This window comes from Ptychodera flava, chromosome 7 (genome assembly GCF_041260155.1).
Source record: "Ptychodera flava strain L36383 chromosome 7, AS_Pfla_20210202, whole genome shotgun sequence".
NCBI classification, from domain to species: domain Eukaryota; kingdom Metazoa; phylum Hemichordata; class Enteropneusta; family Ptychoderidae; genus Ptychodera; species Ptychodera flava.
Genome location: NC_091934.1, coordinates 7,969,060 through 7,987,904, shown reverse-complemented (window position 1 = coordinate 7,987,904; position 18,845 = coordinate 7,969,060). Strand labels below are relative to the sequence as shown.

The window sequence follows — 18,845 nt, the reverse complement described above, 5'->3', positions numbered from 1 at the left end:
TATCACTTGCTAGCAATTGTGAAAGATGATTAGTTTTTTTATGGTACTTGAAATATGATGCGGAAAAACGTTAAACGTTCGGGGTAACTCCCATAATGTGAATTCAGCAACCTATGTACAAAAATTAATACGTTTGGAAACACCAAGAATCAATGTAACTAAAGTATAATACGATATGAGGGCCAGGAAGGGTCGCCTGCAGAAAAGGCACCTGTTTATAATCACGTGTATCCGGAACATCACCCACGTAAACACTGTTTCTTAGGTGATTATTATGTACAAGGCGCATCATATCAATAAGTCGACTCGTGTTTCACGGGTTGAAAATATGCAACGTTTTTAGTTACCCCTTAAAACTACGCGCATAAAATATCGTTTTAAAAACAAAAGATATGTCTAATATATTATTCAACCTAACACTGTTACCAATAACATAAGATCTTGTACAGTACTATAACACATATGTATATTACACACATATACATATATACACATACACATACAAAACACCTATATCTATCTACTTATCTATAGGCCTATAGATAGATAGATAGATAGATAGATAGATAGATAGATAGATAGATAGATAGATAGAGATAGATAGATAGATACATACATACATACATACATACATACATACATACATAGATAGATAGATAGATAGATACATAGATACATAAATAGATAGATACATACATACATACATAGATACATAGATAGATAGATACATAGCATGAATTTCGGTCTAATTTTATAATACTGATAGACTGATTCTAATACTGTACATTCCGCTCCTTTTTCGAGAAAGAGTGGAAAGCAGCTACGTCGGCAAAATTTTCTCCGTGTGTAAAACGAACACTAGATGGCGCCCGTTTTGCAACTGACATGGTTTTGACATGATGCACACATAATATGCAGACACAGAGAAGTGGAAATGTTAAGCATTAAACAAAAGAGCAGAATCTTTAAAAGGATAAAGGGTATAATTGAAACTCAAAATGGGCATTATGAAACTAAAGAAAGAAAAACAAAAACCTCAGAACCGTAAAAGACCAAAGGACTTGTATCGAAATATGTTTCGCCTGATAACCCTTTGGTGAGATGGATGGTGCTTGACAACACGTTGTAAAATCTCATATAAAAATATTTGTAAATGTCAAATCCGACTAAAAATACTTTTAGGGAAGGACACTGAATCCTTTCAAATGCATACAAAAAACTTTTGTTGTCGTAAACATCTTAAGTTGCCATGACTTCGTCAGACAAACGTCACTGTCTGTGTACGCTATGAATCACAAAAATCCCCTCAGTCCATTAGTAACCACGCATGCGCTGTCAAGCGGATAATTGTAACATGTAGAGCGGGAAAGAGTGTAGTGTAAAGCAGATGAGCACAATTCCCCGCATGCTGGTATAGCTGTCGACGCCTTGCTCCTCATTTTCATATACATTGCACGATTATACAGTTCTTAACATGACAGGAAAGTTACACCTCAGCAAAAGCCACACCAGATTTTTTATTTTTCTGTTATTTTCACGCCGGATGTGGAGCATCCGACGGCAGAGAGAGAGAGAGAGAGAGAGAGAGAGAGAGAGAGAGAGAGAGAGAGAGAGAGAGAGAGAGAGAGAGAGAGAGAGAGAGAGAGAGATTCATAAATTTTCAAAATGATGGCTTTAATTGTATATGCCCATATCGCCCAAGGATTTGCCCTGTAACACCCCATGATCTCTGTGTCATGTCTTGTATGATAATACCTGTTTTAGTTTGCAAATTAACAACAAGTGCTGACAGGAAAACATCTGTCTTGGATACGTGTCGTACTTAATTACCACTTAGAATAATGCCCGTCCCATTGTGTTACAATTTGAATGACTCTCATTTCCTTATTCATGAGATCAAGCCAGTCACATTCGTAGTCATCTTAAAAAATTAAAACAGCCAAATTTGTCATAAAAGGAAACAAAGACGTTTATCGTTTAATGACAGTTAAGCTCCATTTGCGATTATGGAGAAATAACAGGCAGAGTCAAAAAGACAAAGACTCGGAATGTCGTGTGAAGGCACTTGACTGTCCACTTATCTATCGAACTCAGCGGGTTACTAACTGCTTATTACCATAGCAATTGACTGAAGGCTGATTAAAAAGGGACGATTTAAGTAAGCCCGTTCACATCACGGTTCAACGTATAAAGGAGTTAATGTTGCAGAGGGACTCTTAGCTGGGATAATTAAGCTCACGACAGAACTATGGGATCGGCCAAGCTTCTCGTTTTCATCACCGTTATCAGCTTTTACGTAATATCAACGACAGCCATGCCGAGAGAGGAACGTTCGGCCCTAACAGGTGAGGTTTCTAGGAAAAGAAAGCAAACCAGCATCACACTGCTGTGATGGCGACGTTCAAGTCACGCAAAAGATGCTATGTTCAAAAGTAAAATTGCGTAGACTCACTTTCATATGGATATCTAACATCTCTGAGAGGTTCAAAATTTTACCGGATTGGTACCGTGTATGATTTTTAGTGGAAACGGAATCAAAATCAATATAAGTATATTGAGACCATGTGCCAGTCGCACCTTCAATTTTCGATACAACGGCCTTTGGTTTGTTCATAAATATATTTTTGAAATATCAACGCTACAGTCGTCAAGAACCAAATTGGCGGCCCTACCAGAGGAGATTTATAACAATATTTGTTTCTCAGAGATTTAGATTTGTAAATCCTTCATAAAACTTTACGTGGTGCGACTGATGACCCCTCAAAGATTTATGTCAAAAAGCTAATAATAGAAAACTAAACCAAAAAAGTACATTACCACTAAATCCGAACACCAATGATTCATAGTGTTCCGTCTACGCATCAGTTTTGAAGATAAAATGCAAAGATTTGGTTTAAAGGCTTACAATATTTCGAGTATTCGAAGCCGTTTGCAGTATAATATTTCACACCGCTGCTATCATGGTGTAAAACACTGTCGTTATTTAATCCGACGAATACCGCGACTACTTTGGAACGACAGGTTCTGCTTGTTTCTGTCTAAGACACGTTATAACATGTCTGCAGTGCTATGAAAAGATTAAGTACGCTATAAATCTTGTACTCCATTTGTTCTTTCAGTAACATTTCTGTTACTTTTCAAATTCTACATTTCTGGCATAAACATCAAGTGCTACCATTTCGTATATGCTCGTAACTTGTTTCGTCAAAGTTCAATAACATGTTTTGCAGACATTTGAATCGTGACTATAAGATTGAGTGGAGGAATATTGAGAACCTTGAAAGTTTTAATTTCATCGGGTTCATTGTTTATACACTTGCAGTCGCCTGTCGATTGCCAGCTTTAAGGTAAAATGTGCTCGGGGACAACCATTCGGACTCACAAATTTTTACAATTCTTTCCGAACTACCTTTTGTACGGGCCCATTGTAAAGTTCTTCAAAGAAGAAAAATATTCACCTTCTTGGATTTTTCACAATAGAATACGAAATTTTTATTTTACCAATAGAGTTAACACGTGGGTGGCGGCCATTTTGAATTTCAAATATCAGTAAAAGTTAAGTAATTTGTTTCTCTGGTGCCACGGTGATCCTGATTTTCATTCTTGATGGTAAGAGAATGTTTGAAAGTTTCATTGAGGAAAGTTTCAGCAAAAGTTTGAGTCTTTCACTTTCGAGGCACCTATATAAAATTTGTCCATTCAGCGACAACGTTTCACACCTCATGGTATTGGCGAGCTTGTGTGTCGATGAGGCTCAGTACCGATCATGAGCGGCCAGACGACGTATTTTATAATAGGTCGACGGTACAATATTTTCCAAGCAACAGCGACCTTTTTTTTTTTGAAATTAAGAAAGTAGTATATACTAATTTATTGTTAGTTTTTTTCCTAAATGTTAAATTCTTACCATTTTTTCTGAGAAGCTTGAACTGGTGATTTCAGCAGGACTGGCACAAAAGTTTATTTGATGAGCGTAATCGTTTTTTGAATCGTTTTTTAAAGGGATGATACTTTCCTATCATCTTTACTGCCCGCAATATACGAAAACGACAACAATTGTTACTGTAGAAGCGACTTCTAAGACAATTACTTGACTTGACAAATTTTGCCAGGCTGCAAAGCCTATGTATGAATCCACTTCATCATTCCATGTTGATGTATAACGTGTTGATGTTGAGGCAAATATCGTTAAAATAAAAACAAAAAGTGCCTAATCGTAGTTTGATTCGAATCTAAGGGAATAATACACAATCACCCGTTTTGTTTTTTCTTCATCTCCCGTATCCAAGTGGAAGATCTCAGTGCAGCCGTAGCAACGATGCGAGAGGAGGTCGATATTTTACGAGAAATCGCGGGAGACCTAACAGAGAACTTGGTTAGTCTGGACACAGCGTTGGAAGTCGTAGGGTTAGTTTCCTCAACGCTTGACGACGTTGAAGGGGATGATATGGAAGAAAAGAGCAAACGTAGGTCTATTGAATACTATATAATAGGTATACATTCTATACACACACACTCACACACATACACACACATTACTTTGTACTTGAAGTAATTTTGTGTTATTATTTATAACCCTCTGCTTTAGCATCGAGCACTGTAATTCCCACGAGGACATCTGTATACTTATATATATATATATATATATATATATATATATATATATATATATATATATATATATATATACTGAAGTATACAGATGTCCTCGAGGGAAATTACAGTGCTCAATGCAAAAAGCAATCTGTTTATTTATTTATATATATATATATATATATATATATATATATATATATATATATATATATATATATATATATATATATATATATAGTTTTCTAGACGTATTTCCACAAGGAGGACATTTCCTCGGTGAATTATCCCGTTTCTTTGAATATTGCTGTATTAGTCTGTTTTTCATACCCTCCGTCTGTCTGTCTGTCTGTCTCTATGCTTGACTTTCTAGCCGTGCGGCACTATGTCTGTCCGCCTATCTGTCCATGTATATCCATATTTTAGGTGTGGTTAAATCGATTCTCATAAGGCTCCATGTCTGTCTGATGCCCAGTCTTTTCCCACGCATACCCCCTTATCTGCATGCGTCTTTGCCCGTGTCTGTCTCATTCCGAAATATTGTCCGTGACTAGTATTCGTTGATTGGTCATACTCGCGTGAACATATGAGCATTAAAGGTTGATCATCTTTTCAGATCATTGACATTTAGAGTATGATACGATTTAGGTGATCAATACAGTATCGATAATAATATTGTCAGAGATCTGTCATCGTTCTTTCAAGAGTCACATACTGCACTTTATCTTAGATTTTGACATTTGAACCGATTCAGGATAAAACCCAACTTGACACTTTTAAAATCGGTAGATTAAACGTAAATCGGTTGGTAATGAACATTGAAAATCAATAGGCTACTGTTATTATGTTGTTTTCCCAACTTTGATATTCTATGAATTGACACTGTCAAAACATTGAAACAAAAGTACATCATCATAACTCTGAAGTGAAAAAACATGAAATAATTATTTCCGCTGTCCCATGTTTCATTTTGAAACTTTTAAATTTTACTTTGCGTATGATTGCTTTCATATATGCGCTGAGAAGTATATCTCGGAAATGGCTCTCCAAGGATATACCTTTGTGCTGTATATATTCATACAAAGCTATAGCTAGCTCAGCTAGCGCTGTCCTCTTCAAAATTCAACCGTAAATGACGACGCATTGTTTGGCTGAAAGTAATAATTGGGAATTTTAAAAGGCAAGCGAACCCTTAACTTTTAGGGTTAAAATCCAGATGACAAAGATGACACTTTAGCATTGTTTAAGTGATTCTGTCCTTGTCTTCTGACAGTCGGGCCCGTGTCTATATCTTTCTGTCTGTCTGTCTGTCTGTCTGTCTGTTTTTCTGGATATTTGAAAGTAATGTGAAAATATGGATTCCTGTCTCGTCTTGAAATTTTAAACACAGACACAGAGCAGTCTTGCACCTGGTTCATCCCCGAAAATGCTCTGCCCAGCAACCTTTCCACTATTTCAACTAAAAATGTGAAAAACCGCAGCCAGTGTTAAACTACAACCAAATTGAAAATCATTACACTTTTGAAGTTATTTAATAAAGCATCTGATAACACATACATATCGATCGGCATTCAGATATTAAATTTATCAAAATACGACTGTTAAAATGAATTGTTATCTGAATTCTCTCCGTTTCCTTCAATATATCAAGGGAAATCTTCCTTTGCTTGATTCTTGAAGATTCTTGAACAAATGACGCCCTCAGCACAACATAGTTAGGAATAAATCGTTCCCCTTTTCCACATCGAGCATATGCTCATTCATGACATGCAAATGACTTGATTTCCTGGGTCATTTAGTCACCGACACTCGTTTCGCTCAAAGACAATACAGTGGCGCTAAAAACGGAGATATTCGTTGATGTATAGTGTGCTCCTTTATGCAATATGACACCTGTATTCAAGATTAACACTTTGCGATTCAAATTGTACAACAGTTGTCAAAAGAGGGCACGGGCTTAAAATTAGCTCTGCGAAACTCACAACCTCCGACAAAAAGTCAAAGTTATAAATAAATGATACGTTTTTACGGAGCCAAAGTTGTTGAATTTTCGAGATACATGAACACCCAGAAGACCTAAATATATTACTCGCATGAAGGAAGAGTTAGCGAATAGAAAAAAAAAATCAATAATATAGTAAGATGAAGTCAAACATCAGCATTATTATCTGCTGACCGGAAACGACATGGATAGTGAAAGAGTTACCAATAAGTAATGTTTACTAAATTAATTATTGTTCAATTATTTGGAGGCAAGCGAGAAGTGACAGAAAGGACATCTTTCGCTGCAAATGAACTACGAAGTCCGTGATTTCACGTCACATTAACAGTTCAGGAATACGCGACGCCGGCAAGGCGCGCGATGCTTGGGATGTTTATATATATATATATATATATATATATATATATATATATATATATATATATATATATATATATATATATATATATATATATATATATATATATATATATATATTATATATATATATATATATATTATATATGTTTATTTAGTATTGTAGGCCACCGGCCCTTCATACAATTCATCATCGGTAAATTATAATAAAAGGACAGTAAAAATTTCTTTCTCAATTCATGATATAGAGGGCAAACGACACAAAAAATGGATTCATTTTCTACCTGATTTAAAGTACATAATTGACATATTCTCATTGATTGTCGTATTTTTACTGGTTGATGTTCCAGTACAATATTTGTAGATCAGAATTTGTATTGAAATCCAGAACCTTATATAGGATGCACTAGTTTCTAGTGAAAGCTTATTGAATACATTTGAAGTGTTTGCACAAGCTGTAAGTACACATGGTGATTTATTCAGACGCTAAAGCTTGTTTAATGACGTTTTCCAACTGAATTAGTGTCTATTTTGGACTTCTTTTAAGAAACGTAAATAATAGTATTGAACGGCTGTGCGTGCGATTGACCATAATCGCCACCCACCAGGCTTCCACGCTATCCGGATAATTGGGCACCCCTGAGCCATCTCTATTTTGCCGTTTCGCATGCCAAACAGCTAGAGCTCTGAATTACTGTAAAATCAAGTTGACTTAATCTGGATTAAGGGAAAGTTAGTAAATTATGATGTGACGATTCATCATTAAAGTTTGCTTTCTCAGAGTCCACGCACATGTGATTCTGATAAACCGTCCAGAAGGACGCCCTCTGCCGGAGTCAGATTTGATCTTCTTGGTGTGTTTCGTCTCTGAGCACATTGGTGATTACAAAAACAGAAAAAAGCAGTGAAAATGTCGAAAGTCGTTTCCAATCCTGTATGTGGGGGATTTGAAAGCGGCCGGGATATGTAAAACTGCGTTTCCCTCCCATGAAGGTAGTATGCGCCTCGAAAGTGAAAGACTTAAACTTTTCCTCGAGATTTCCTCAAGGAATCTTTCAAACATTCTCTTTCAAAGTCAGGAATAAAAGTCGGGGGTCACCGTGTCACTTTAAAGATGTTGAATATTTCGTTTTCATGGCACGACTGAACTTATTGTAATAGTTACGCTTAAGAAAGATACAAGCTGATACCAAACCATGGCTTAATATCTTGTAGCTGACTCCACCATGAGGCTGAGGATAAACAAGACTGTTTTTTTGAGTTTCTGTGACAGAGCGCACTGACTCAGCTGTAATAAATAGATGGTTTCAATTTGTATCCGTAAAAAAAGTACCTGACGACTGTGACAATATGTTATTCAAATTGTTTCTTTTTTCCATTATAGGGGATATCTTCTGGAAGACAGGCCGCCGGTAATAGGAAGGACAAAGATCGGAACAGCGTGTAACGGACCAATCAGCGAACCAGAATCCCATCCTTCGTTTCTCATCAGAGTTTTTTTAATGATTTTCTCTTAATTGTTGTGAAATGGGAACTTTTTAATGTTCTTTTGTATGATTGATTGCTGCGAAGACGCCAACTTATTATCATTGAACAAATAAACCTCTTATGCATCCATTGACTTGTTTTGGCCAATCTCAAAGACTTGGATAATGAACTTGTTAACTCTTCATTAATATTCATATTTTCTTAATTTGTCTCACAATATTACCACAGGTCATTTCCTTTAAACGCATGGCTTGCACCTAATTATTTTTCCAATTCAAGTGAGATTTTCTCAATTATTTCTCAATATCAACCGATGATTTAGTGCTTCTGGAAGTACATCTAATAATTTGGAATTCATTCCTAAACTTCGTGTTTGTCAGAATAACGAATCGAACATCCAGGCATTGTAAGTTTCTACAACATACAAAGTTCAGAAGCAAGAACTGCCAACGTAATCGAGAAATATCGATGACATCGAGTAACGATGTACGTATAGTTCACTAAATTTTTATCTTATAATATAGTGCGAAATCCCTGTCAAATCTCCATCCACATTCAGAATTGAATGAGTTTCGACAAATTGAGGGTATGAGATGAAATTTTGAAAAAGAACATCAGCGTTTTCGTAATAAGAGAATGATTGGTCTTACATTTTTACCAGTATTTACTGATATTAGAAAATTTAAAATGACCTATGACCCATGTTAACTCGATTGGGAAAATTACATTTTATATTTTCATGGCACAGAAACGATGAAAAATTCAGTAACTGAAAACTTCATAATGGGTTCACGATTATTAAAGTGTTAGGAACACCTCGATGTCGGGATTGTTCGAGTTTGTGATAATAGGAGTCATTGGTGGAAATAAAAGCCGAACAAGCATATCGGGAGCAAAATGTTTGGCCAACGTGTATGCCAGCCTACTTTTTTATCGTCAGCAATCCCGAGATGTTCTACAAATCTGTCGCCTAGACGACATTTGGTTTCGCTAGCATAGCTGATGTTACAGCGTTTACATGTAATACAATATACGATGTTAGCCGACGTGCAGGTAAACATGCCACGAATGTTGACTTTACCTCGAGGGCCCTGAATAAAATTAGTGGTAAAAACCGATATGAATGCAGATGCTACAAACCCGACGGCCACATAAAGATGTCTCGGTTGTAAGGTGGCGATTGGGTAAAGTAGAAAGAACGAGACGGTCTTTGATGTTAGAATCACGTTGGAAAGCCATGAAATGAAGCATGCAAAAATATGGGGAGTTCGTCGGGATAAAAGAAAACTCCTAAAAATGATTTTACTAATGCTGTGAATGGGTGGTAAAACAAGGGGAATGCGATTGGATCGGTAAGGGATGGTAGGAAAAAAGAAGGTTCTGGTACAAGTTTTACGGTTTGAACAAGAGCGTGATGTATCACGAATTTTCGCGGGAACTCCATCTACCCCGGCGCACACAGAAATGGCTTCTCTGATTTTAGGTGGAGATGGCTGTTGTGCATGCAGATTTATTTTTATATGCAGGCAATAAAACATTAAACAATCCACGAATTATACGTGTGTACATTGTTAACTAGGTATATCATTAGTCACAGTTCACATACATTCATTTGCTTTTTTACAAGTCACTCATGTGAAATTTGGGTCATGGTGATTTATGACCGTAGTTCATGGAGGCGTTGGCAGACGCCGTATGCCATACGCTCACTTTCTATCGCATCGGAAATTCACAACCTAGATTATAAGCGGGCAAGTGACAAACGCTAAACTAAAAGACCTAACGTAACAGACTTAAACTTTTGCTCAAATATTTCTTACGAGATATTTAAATCACTCCCTTAATTTCGAAGTAAAGAATTAAAATCAGGGACCATAGCGAAATTTGATTAATCTGAAGAAATAAATTTCCCAATATTTCATTCCTTTAGAAATTCAAGATGTCCACCATCCCTCAGGCTGTCTATGGGGAAAAGTTATAAGCTTATTTTCGATTTTCACAAATTTAGCCGGTGAAAAGTTGAATTGCGACATGAGCTTCAAAATGAGTCCCACAAACAGTAGACAGCAAATACTGTAGAAGCCTTTTCTACTTAAGTATTCACAACACCATTGTATTACAATTTACATTCTCTGTTAATGCAAACACGTGTTAAAATACGCCATACACGCATATTCGCTGGTCGGTGTCAATTATCAATTATTCGTATAAAAATGACACTTTTAAATCATTAAAGAGTGATATCACAAGGTAAAAATTGTAGAGTTTGAAAATACGTTCACCGACTTTGCTCCACAAAACAATTTTTCTTCCTGCTGTTCTCCCGTAAATATGACATATTGGAATAGAAGGTATTACCCTCTACAACACACTGTATTTGTCTAAAATATGCATTTTATTGGCAACTAGACTCTAGTCGGCGCTAAAATTATGTTGTCAACAATAGTATCGGATACACACATACAGTATGGACACACCCAATATTCAAATTTTTAAGATGTCTGCACAAGTTGAACACTGAAGATTTTCGTGTGATTTAAGAAATGGAGCAGGAGACATCATATATTAAACAAAGCAACAATACTTGAAAATAAATAGAAAAGTTACTGCAGCTATAATTTCACTCAGTATTGCTCCTCGCAGCGGGTTACCATCTCACATTACTCAGAATTCTGCGTCAAACCAGCAATTGTTGCAAGTCAACTGAATCGCTTAAAATAATCGTCTCTCCGGAAACACAGCTCACTCACGGGTTCATCGATGTTCGTTGTCAGTCATAAGCAAACACGAGGATGAATCGTCCCCGGGGACACAACACTAGTGTTTTGCATATTTACGTCATGAATGAGTAGTTTTGCTCGAGGTCGTAGTTCATAGTGTCATAGTGTTCGAAAACAACGCCGGTAGTCTGAATATCTGTAGTACAACTATGAACACAATCGTGATAAATTTGAAAGTAGCGATTTAAACTCGTCAGACAGTGTTTGATCATCTCATTGGACCATTTAGGCGACAATGCACGATCTCCTGTCAAGTTCAGAACTAAACTTGTGCTTTAAGTCAATCATAGTGTTATAACTGTTGCTTTGAACGTGTAATTAGAAATGTTCATAAAAATGGCAAGATTTTCCCCGAATAAGTGACATGATTACATGGTAACTGCGCGTGCGCTTTAGCATCAAAGCAAGTGATACAAACAGTCACCTGAATGGGTGTTTTCGATATGCAAATTAATCACTATCGCTAATTAGTACTCTCTATATGCTAATCGTACTCATAATTCCGAGTTTTATGATGACAGAATTTTCAGCAAATTGAAGTTTTTGTCCGTAAGAAAAAAATATCAAACCAATGAATGTTAATTCGCATATGAATCGAACCAAGTATACAAGCCAAATTCTTGGCTACTAGTACTAACCGGACTGTTTCAGTACACTTCTCATGTACGCTACTGTGCGTGCATCACCATAAGTTGAAGAGAAAATGAAAGAGGTGAAAGAGTAGAACAACCTTTGGTTTCCAGTTTACACAACTATGTATCCTTTATTTCACTAACTATGCGAAATTATACAATCATTTTCCTAAAAAAACGAAGCTTTCGTTGTTACAGTGGAAACAGAAAAAAAAAAATATAATGCTTGCATAGAAATTCCAACCACACAATCAATGTAATTTCAGATTACTTTGACGGAGAAAAAGGTGAACTCTTTCAGTTTACATATCTGGGTATAATTTTTGCTGTACAAGAAAAAATAATGTCACATCAGTTCTACACGGGGACAGTTTGTGAATGCGTTGTGCATTTGATTGACATCTGTCAGAACAAGACCCTCCCTCACAGTGTCATATCACCTCAGTGAATACGGAAGTCAATGGACACTGCCAGTGACTTGCCGCAATTTGCTATTTGTGGCCGCCGTATGGGCTGAGCGGAAATTCCGAAATATGAATAAAACATATGGTCTCCGTGGCAATGTTTAATCACTTCTCGTTATATTTCACTAGGTAAACGTAATGTTTGATGGTTTCTTTGGTCATCAATAAAAAATAATCGTGTCGAAACATGTTGGGCGAGACGAACATTGCTTTCGCAACTATTTCAGAGCCCCAGTAAGAAAACGATCGTGTCAATCTTATTCAAAGTGGAAAAAACTATCCCGAAGAGAAATATTATACTTGTTTATTTACAGGCATTTTCTCTGAAAGAAAGATTTCTTACGTACTTTAATGCCACCCCACGCTCAAAAGCTTAGCATAGTAGTTACTAATCAAATTTGAATTTACAAATTTTAGGACAGGGGATATATTTTGTAAATGTTAAAAGAAATTGCTCTATCATCCAATTCTTCATAATGTAAGTATTTACAGAAATTAAATCAGAATATATGCTGCATGCATATATATATATATATATATATATATATATATATATATATATATATATATATATATATATATTTATATACACACACATATATATATGCATGCTGTAGATATGTATTGCATAGACGTCTATATATATAGACACGTCTATGGAATACATAAAACAGCAGAATGACATGCGCTACGCAATACTTCATAAATAAGCTAAATGTTTTAAGTTGCACATGTTAAGGCTTACAATATAAGAAAGGAAAATATATATAAATGTTCTCACACACATAGGGCGCTTAAGAAGGAAAAATGTTTGCGTTGCGGAAAATGTTCCATGCATAATATCTTTTGACAAGGAATGCTTGTTAACCTGGAAAAAACCCATTTGGTGACTTTTAATACGAAATCATAGACTAGATAGAATTACGTTTTTTTATCCACTGTAACGCTGAGAGACAAACAAAAACAAACAATCTAACAAAAGCTTCCGGTGCATTTTACAAATTGATTAAAAGTTAATTTATTCGAATTTCATAGCTTCAAGTTATACCAGGGTTTCAATGCTCCCTTGCTATGTCGGTGAAAATGCCTTAAAATATTACCATGTCTTTCATATATTCACCGTGCTCCTCACGAAGTTCGTCGAAGTAGTCGCGAACCTTGCTGACGGCCTCGAGCAGAAACTCTAACAGGTCTTCAAGCTCGCCCTCTCTGGCTAAGAACGAACCAGCTGGTGAATCAAGCAGCCGATGGAACTCTCTCAAGAGATTTCCAATGCTTATCGACGTCGGTATGGTGGGCATAGAGTCCTCTTCTACAGTCGGAAACACAAAACTAAAATTGAACTTCGGCGGCGGGCCTTCGGGTTCTTCCGTAGCTCCATTCTCTTCGATACCGTTAGCTTCGGGTTCTTCCGTACCGTTGGCTTCTTCCTCTTCAACCTCAGCCCCGTTTTCTGATTCTTCTACTTCCACTTGTGTGGCATTGTTTGCGTAGCCGGGATCCCGTGCTATACGTTTCAGCTCGTCGAATATATCGATGATTTCGTTGGCACTGGCCCGCAGGGCCGACAAATGAACATCCGGGTCTGCTTTTGCACTTCTGGCCAGCCGTACACGTTCTTTGACCTGGTTGATTCTGTCAGCCAATTGCCTCTTCTCTGCTGACGTCACACGTAGCCCATTATCAAAGGGCGCTGCGTACACAATGACTTGGGACCATGCCACTAAGATAACGGATACAAACAACAGCTTCATCTTCTTAGCTCAGCTGTACTGGAAACTAGATAAATGGAAAGTATTCAATCGTTATTAAGGAGACGAAGCATTGTAGTCAGGCAGGCATCAGTATTTCTGATGGCAAAGTATCGAAAAAAAAAAATCACGATGTTAAAATTACCCGTATGTTCAACAGACAATAGCTGTCTGTAGTGGTAGATCAAATATTGTCATCATTTTATTCCACAGCACCAACACTTGTTCTTTTTTATGTTACCAAGTTTAAACACAACGTATTTTTTCGTCCAAAGACAACAAACTGTGTACAATAAACGATGTTACTGTCGACAAATGAATTATGATCCACTAAAATTCAGTTATCAAAACTAATATCGGACACTAAGGACATACAACTTGTTCTGACAAATTGAACATACGGTCTTTCGAAATGATTTGGGGAATAGAATAAGAAACAGTCTTTTACAAAAAAAAAATAACTATAATAATTCAAAGTTACAGCTAGCGGAGATTTATGAAATTGTTCGCATTTTCTTTAAATGCCATATTTTTGGCACTTTCTAGACGGTTTCACTGCTAGGCTTGCTATTCTCCCAAAACTCATATAATCGACGGATTAAATCAATAATATGCTTTAAACTTTTCATAATGTATTGAGAATTTAGCAACACGAATCAGTGACAACTTCTTAATTAGTCAAAGATCTGAAGCGGCTCTAAATATCAACACAGTCTATATTTTGTCATCGTTATCGCCCCAACATTTACTGTCCGCTTTCACTTTCGTAAATCCACCGTAAAAATACTGAACAAAATTAGCAAACGGTATAATGGTAGGACTAACGGAGGAACGGTGCCATTTTTGACTGGAAAAACAAAGATTTTGATAACATAGACATCACAGTGCACACACGACCAAACTCTTTCTCTCCAATTCTACAGCAGGTCCGTCTCAGCCATTTTTTTGCATTTAAGTTATATCATTCCTATACCCTCAATAAATAGTTATCTGTCTGCACGTCTTTCTGTCATAGACTTTCTCCGTTCCTCCATGCCCTTCATTTTTCCATACTCGAACAGCTTCCATGCCCATTCATTTTTCCATACTCTATCAGCTTCCATTCCCCTTCCCTTTTCCATACTCTAACAGCCCACCACAATCGATAAACAGACTTACATTATTCAACAGCTAAACACAGACTCTCTGGCCTCTGGGTGTCGCAATGCGAGTCAAAACTGAGACTTCCAGAGATAGTGGACGGCCTATTTGATAACTTACTTTGAACTAAAATTAACCCCCAGGTGGGACCATATGGAGGGATTTCGGTTGGGCACTTTTTGAATTTGTAGTTTGTTCCGAAGAGATACAGGTACAACTCATTCAACTTAATGACATATTTTTAGACAAAGTACCATGCGTAGGTATGTCCGTGTGTAATTACGATAAGCATCAATAAATATCCGCAGTTAGGTGCTGTATACGATTTCAAATTGTGCAAATGTTTGGTAACGGCTGTCTCAAGCTAAATTCATATTTCGGGTAATAGTAATATATACCGAATTATTATGGCGGTAATTGCGGGTTCAAGAACATTATCAACGTTTATACTGAGTCATCAAAAGCCAAGGTCATTTGTTTTATCAGCTTGAACTTCTGGGGACACGTTTTTTGAGTGAAGTCACATGGTACTAGGTTGGTTTTGATGTCATGTGTTTGAAGAACTCTCGAATTCCATTTATTTAGGATAATGGAGCATGCGTAAATGTGAACTAACCACTGGAGACTGAACGAGGACGAAGTCTTGCAGCTTGCTGTCACTAGTTGAAACAACACTGACAATGTCTGGTCGAAGTTCAATGGCCCGTCCTTTACAAAGGTCTGGCAATTTAACGGACGCCAACGACGAGATGACGATCACTTGTAAGAACTAATTTGTCGGGAAACTGCGTCATATTAGCTATTGGTCAAATCCAAACAGTCAAATCTCGACACTCAGTGCCGAGGCAGTTTATATTCAGCGATGTTTTGTCGTCTGCTGAAAATAGAAGGAGATAAGAAATTGCTGGCAACTCTTCTTACTGATGAAGAGGCAAACCATAAGATAGATAAACAACTTTTGAATATCGATCTGTAGTCAATATATCTTGTATCCTGTTATCATAGATATTGTTTATTGACGTATATGTAAGGTAAGATCAACTGACGCACAAACTTATTACGGCAGACGAAATATTTCCCGCCATTTAAGATCTTTGATATGCTTATACAATGATGAATTAGGAATCGAAGTCAAAGGAAATTGATGGGGCGTTGCCATATAACCAATTTCGCCAAACATCCCGATCCAAGAGTAATGTTTGTAATGTAAATCTTTAAATGTAATTACGCATGCGTCTGGCGGCTGTGAAATGGTTTGTTCAGTTTCGTGTGTCTGATCATTTTGCCGCAATCTTTGTAAATAACAAGTGAAATTCGTGCAATTTTGTCGTAAAATTAACTTCTGTACGTGACGGCCACTCTTTAAATTCATACAACCCGTGCATATAAGAGGCTGATATTCTTTACTGTGACACAGCTATTATCACAAAGTTTAACCCTTTGAGCGCCAACGTCAATTTTTCTCACTTTTATAAAATATACCACAGTCAATTTTTCACATATTTTTAACACAATTTTGATAAAAAACTGTAGCCAATAAAATATGATGTCCATTTGGTCTAAAATTATCAAAATAATTCAGAAAAATTCATAAAAGATTGGTAAAATGTGGCAGTAAAGTTTTGGTGGGAAAAATACAGCACTCAAAGGGTTAAAGGAATCTTTGTATAACCGTCCACCAAAACATGGAGTAAGCTTAGGACTGTAACATTCCGTTCACGTCTGGAAATGATCACTAGTACTTCTCACTCTGATGTCATCTCCGGAAAGTATTTAGAGACTAAAGACGCTGGAGACTCAACTGTAACACATTACGAGCTTCATCGACTAAATTAGGGTAGAATACGCCTCGATCACAGATATTTGGACTCCTAAACATTTACAATTCTTTTCTGATTTACCTTGTAGACTCATTTTGAAGCCCTTTGAATAAGAAAAACTTTCACCATTTCAAAACCATTGATAAGACACGCTGAATACGAGATGAAGTGTCTGAACACTGATTATTTTTAAAAGCAGCCATGGGAGTGTTTATATGTTTTTACTAATTTTGCTTGTCAATAACGTTTTGCAATGTACCGAATCGAAAGCAATGCACCAATCCCTCAAGCGGGAGAAAATAACGAACCCCTTTGTCCCATTCAATGCTAAAACCCCTGTCTGCCTGTCTAGTTTGATAACCATTGGTAGAATAATATATATATATATATATATATATATATATATATATATATATATATATATATATATATATATATATATATATATATATAATATAATGAGATGTTATGTAATGTAATATAATAATATATTTGTATATATATTATATTACATTATATTATATTATATTATATTATATTATATTATATATTTTATATATATTATATTATATTATATTATATTATATTATATTATATTATATTATATTATATTATATTATATTATATTATATTATATTATATTTAAGCAATAAAGCATAATAAACAACCGAAGGAGTAGTGGCCATTGGGTTAGTTTGCAGGTGGAAGTTAAGTCAAAATGGCACTGTTGCAGGATCGAATTTTGACTATAAACACATGCATGCCTTATCGCTCTAACATGTCAACGTTTACAGTGAAATATCACCCGTGAAATTTACTGGACACGTACGTAACGATCAAACTGGCTGCCGCTTTCCGTTTACTTTTCGATGTTGTCGACATCAAAAGTGTGATCCGCAGGATTTTGAGAAAGGAATGATAGCATGTTTGATCTCGTTGTGTTATCACAGCGACAGAAAAAATTTAGCTAATTTCTCAGTCAACAAGTCATTTTTTTATATATGTTTTTTACGCCTATTTGGCCCGCATGACAGCTTGTTTGGTTGCCACAAACAAAATACACTGGATACAAAAGAGCTGTTATTGTTTACCGCCATGAAGCTGAGAGCGTACAGTCTGAATGCGTCTCTGTTGATATGGCCAAATTACATAGTAATTGCATACCTAGTACCTCACTCCATTTTCCTCTTACTTTATAAAGCTAAACAACATTGCGGTATTTCAATATACATTTTAAACGCTATATCCTGGTCACGGGATGGAAAGTACCGCGTGCTGATGCATAAACCAGGCATACTCCTTGAGCGTACTTTTATAGCGCCATCAACGCGAGGAATTCGATTTCTGGTATTATAATTCTCACACAAACATTACATAGTCACCAAACCACACTTGTGCACACACAATAAAAGCGGTCAGTTTTTCATTTGACTAGGCGCCTAAATCCTATTACATCGGGCATTATATTACAGCTTTGTTGATTTTGTGACGTCATCCCTCGAGAATATTACCGATAATGTATCCAAAGATCCAACACTGTGGCCCTTGATATTTTCTACATCTACAAAATTACTGGCATCGCCAAAACTATAAAATGACAGCAATAACGTTCCCCTCCTGGCCCATAATGTAATCGAGCAAAATTTATATGATTTGCCTTCGTCCATTATGGGCATAGGTTATTATCAAGAATTACTGCACAAAATTTCATCAAACTTTTCACAGAATTTTGACAACGTTTTAGAGCTCGTAAACACGGAAGTAAAGAAAAGAGAAAACCCGTAAAATCAGGTGTTCTTTACCTGGCATTAGATTTTT

General features: G+C 36.3%; 2 protein-coding genes across 2 annotated transcripts; one reads left to right on the top strand and one right to left on the bottom strand.

The window, feature by feature from the left end:
* Positions 1-1,990: 1,990 nt before the first annotated feature.
* Positions 1,991-8,570, top strand: LOC139136691 (uncharacterized). Its single transcript, XM_070704480.1, has 3 exons — positions 1,991-2,345; positions 4,290-4,466; positions 8,337-8,570. The coding sequence occupies exons 1-3, from the start codon at positions 2,249-2,251 to the stop codon at positions 8,366-8,368; spliced, it is 306 nt and encodes a 101-aa protein (XP_070560581.1). The 5' UTR covers positions 1,991-2,248; the 3' UTR covers positions 8,369-8,570.
* Positions 8,571-11,951: 3,381 nt separating this feature from the next.
* Positions 11,952-15,323, bottom strand: LOC139136690 (uncharacterized). Its single transcript, XM_070704479.1, has 2 exons — positions 15,226-15,323; positions 11,952-14,095 (listed from the first exon to the last, which is right to left on the bottom strand). The coding sequence occupies exon 2, from the start codon at positions 14,068-14,070 to the stop codon at positions 13,405-13,407; it is 666 nt and encodes a 221-aa protein (XP_070560580.1). The 5' UTR covers positions 14,071-14,095; positions 15,226-15,323; the 3' UTR covers positions 11,952-13,404.
* Between the last annotated feature and the right edge of the window lie 3,522 nt (positions 15,324-18,845).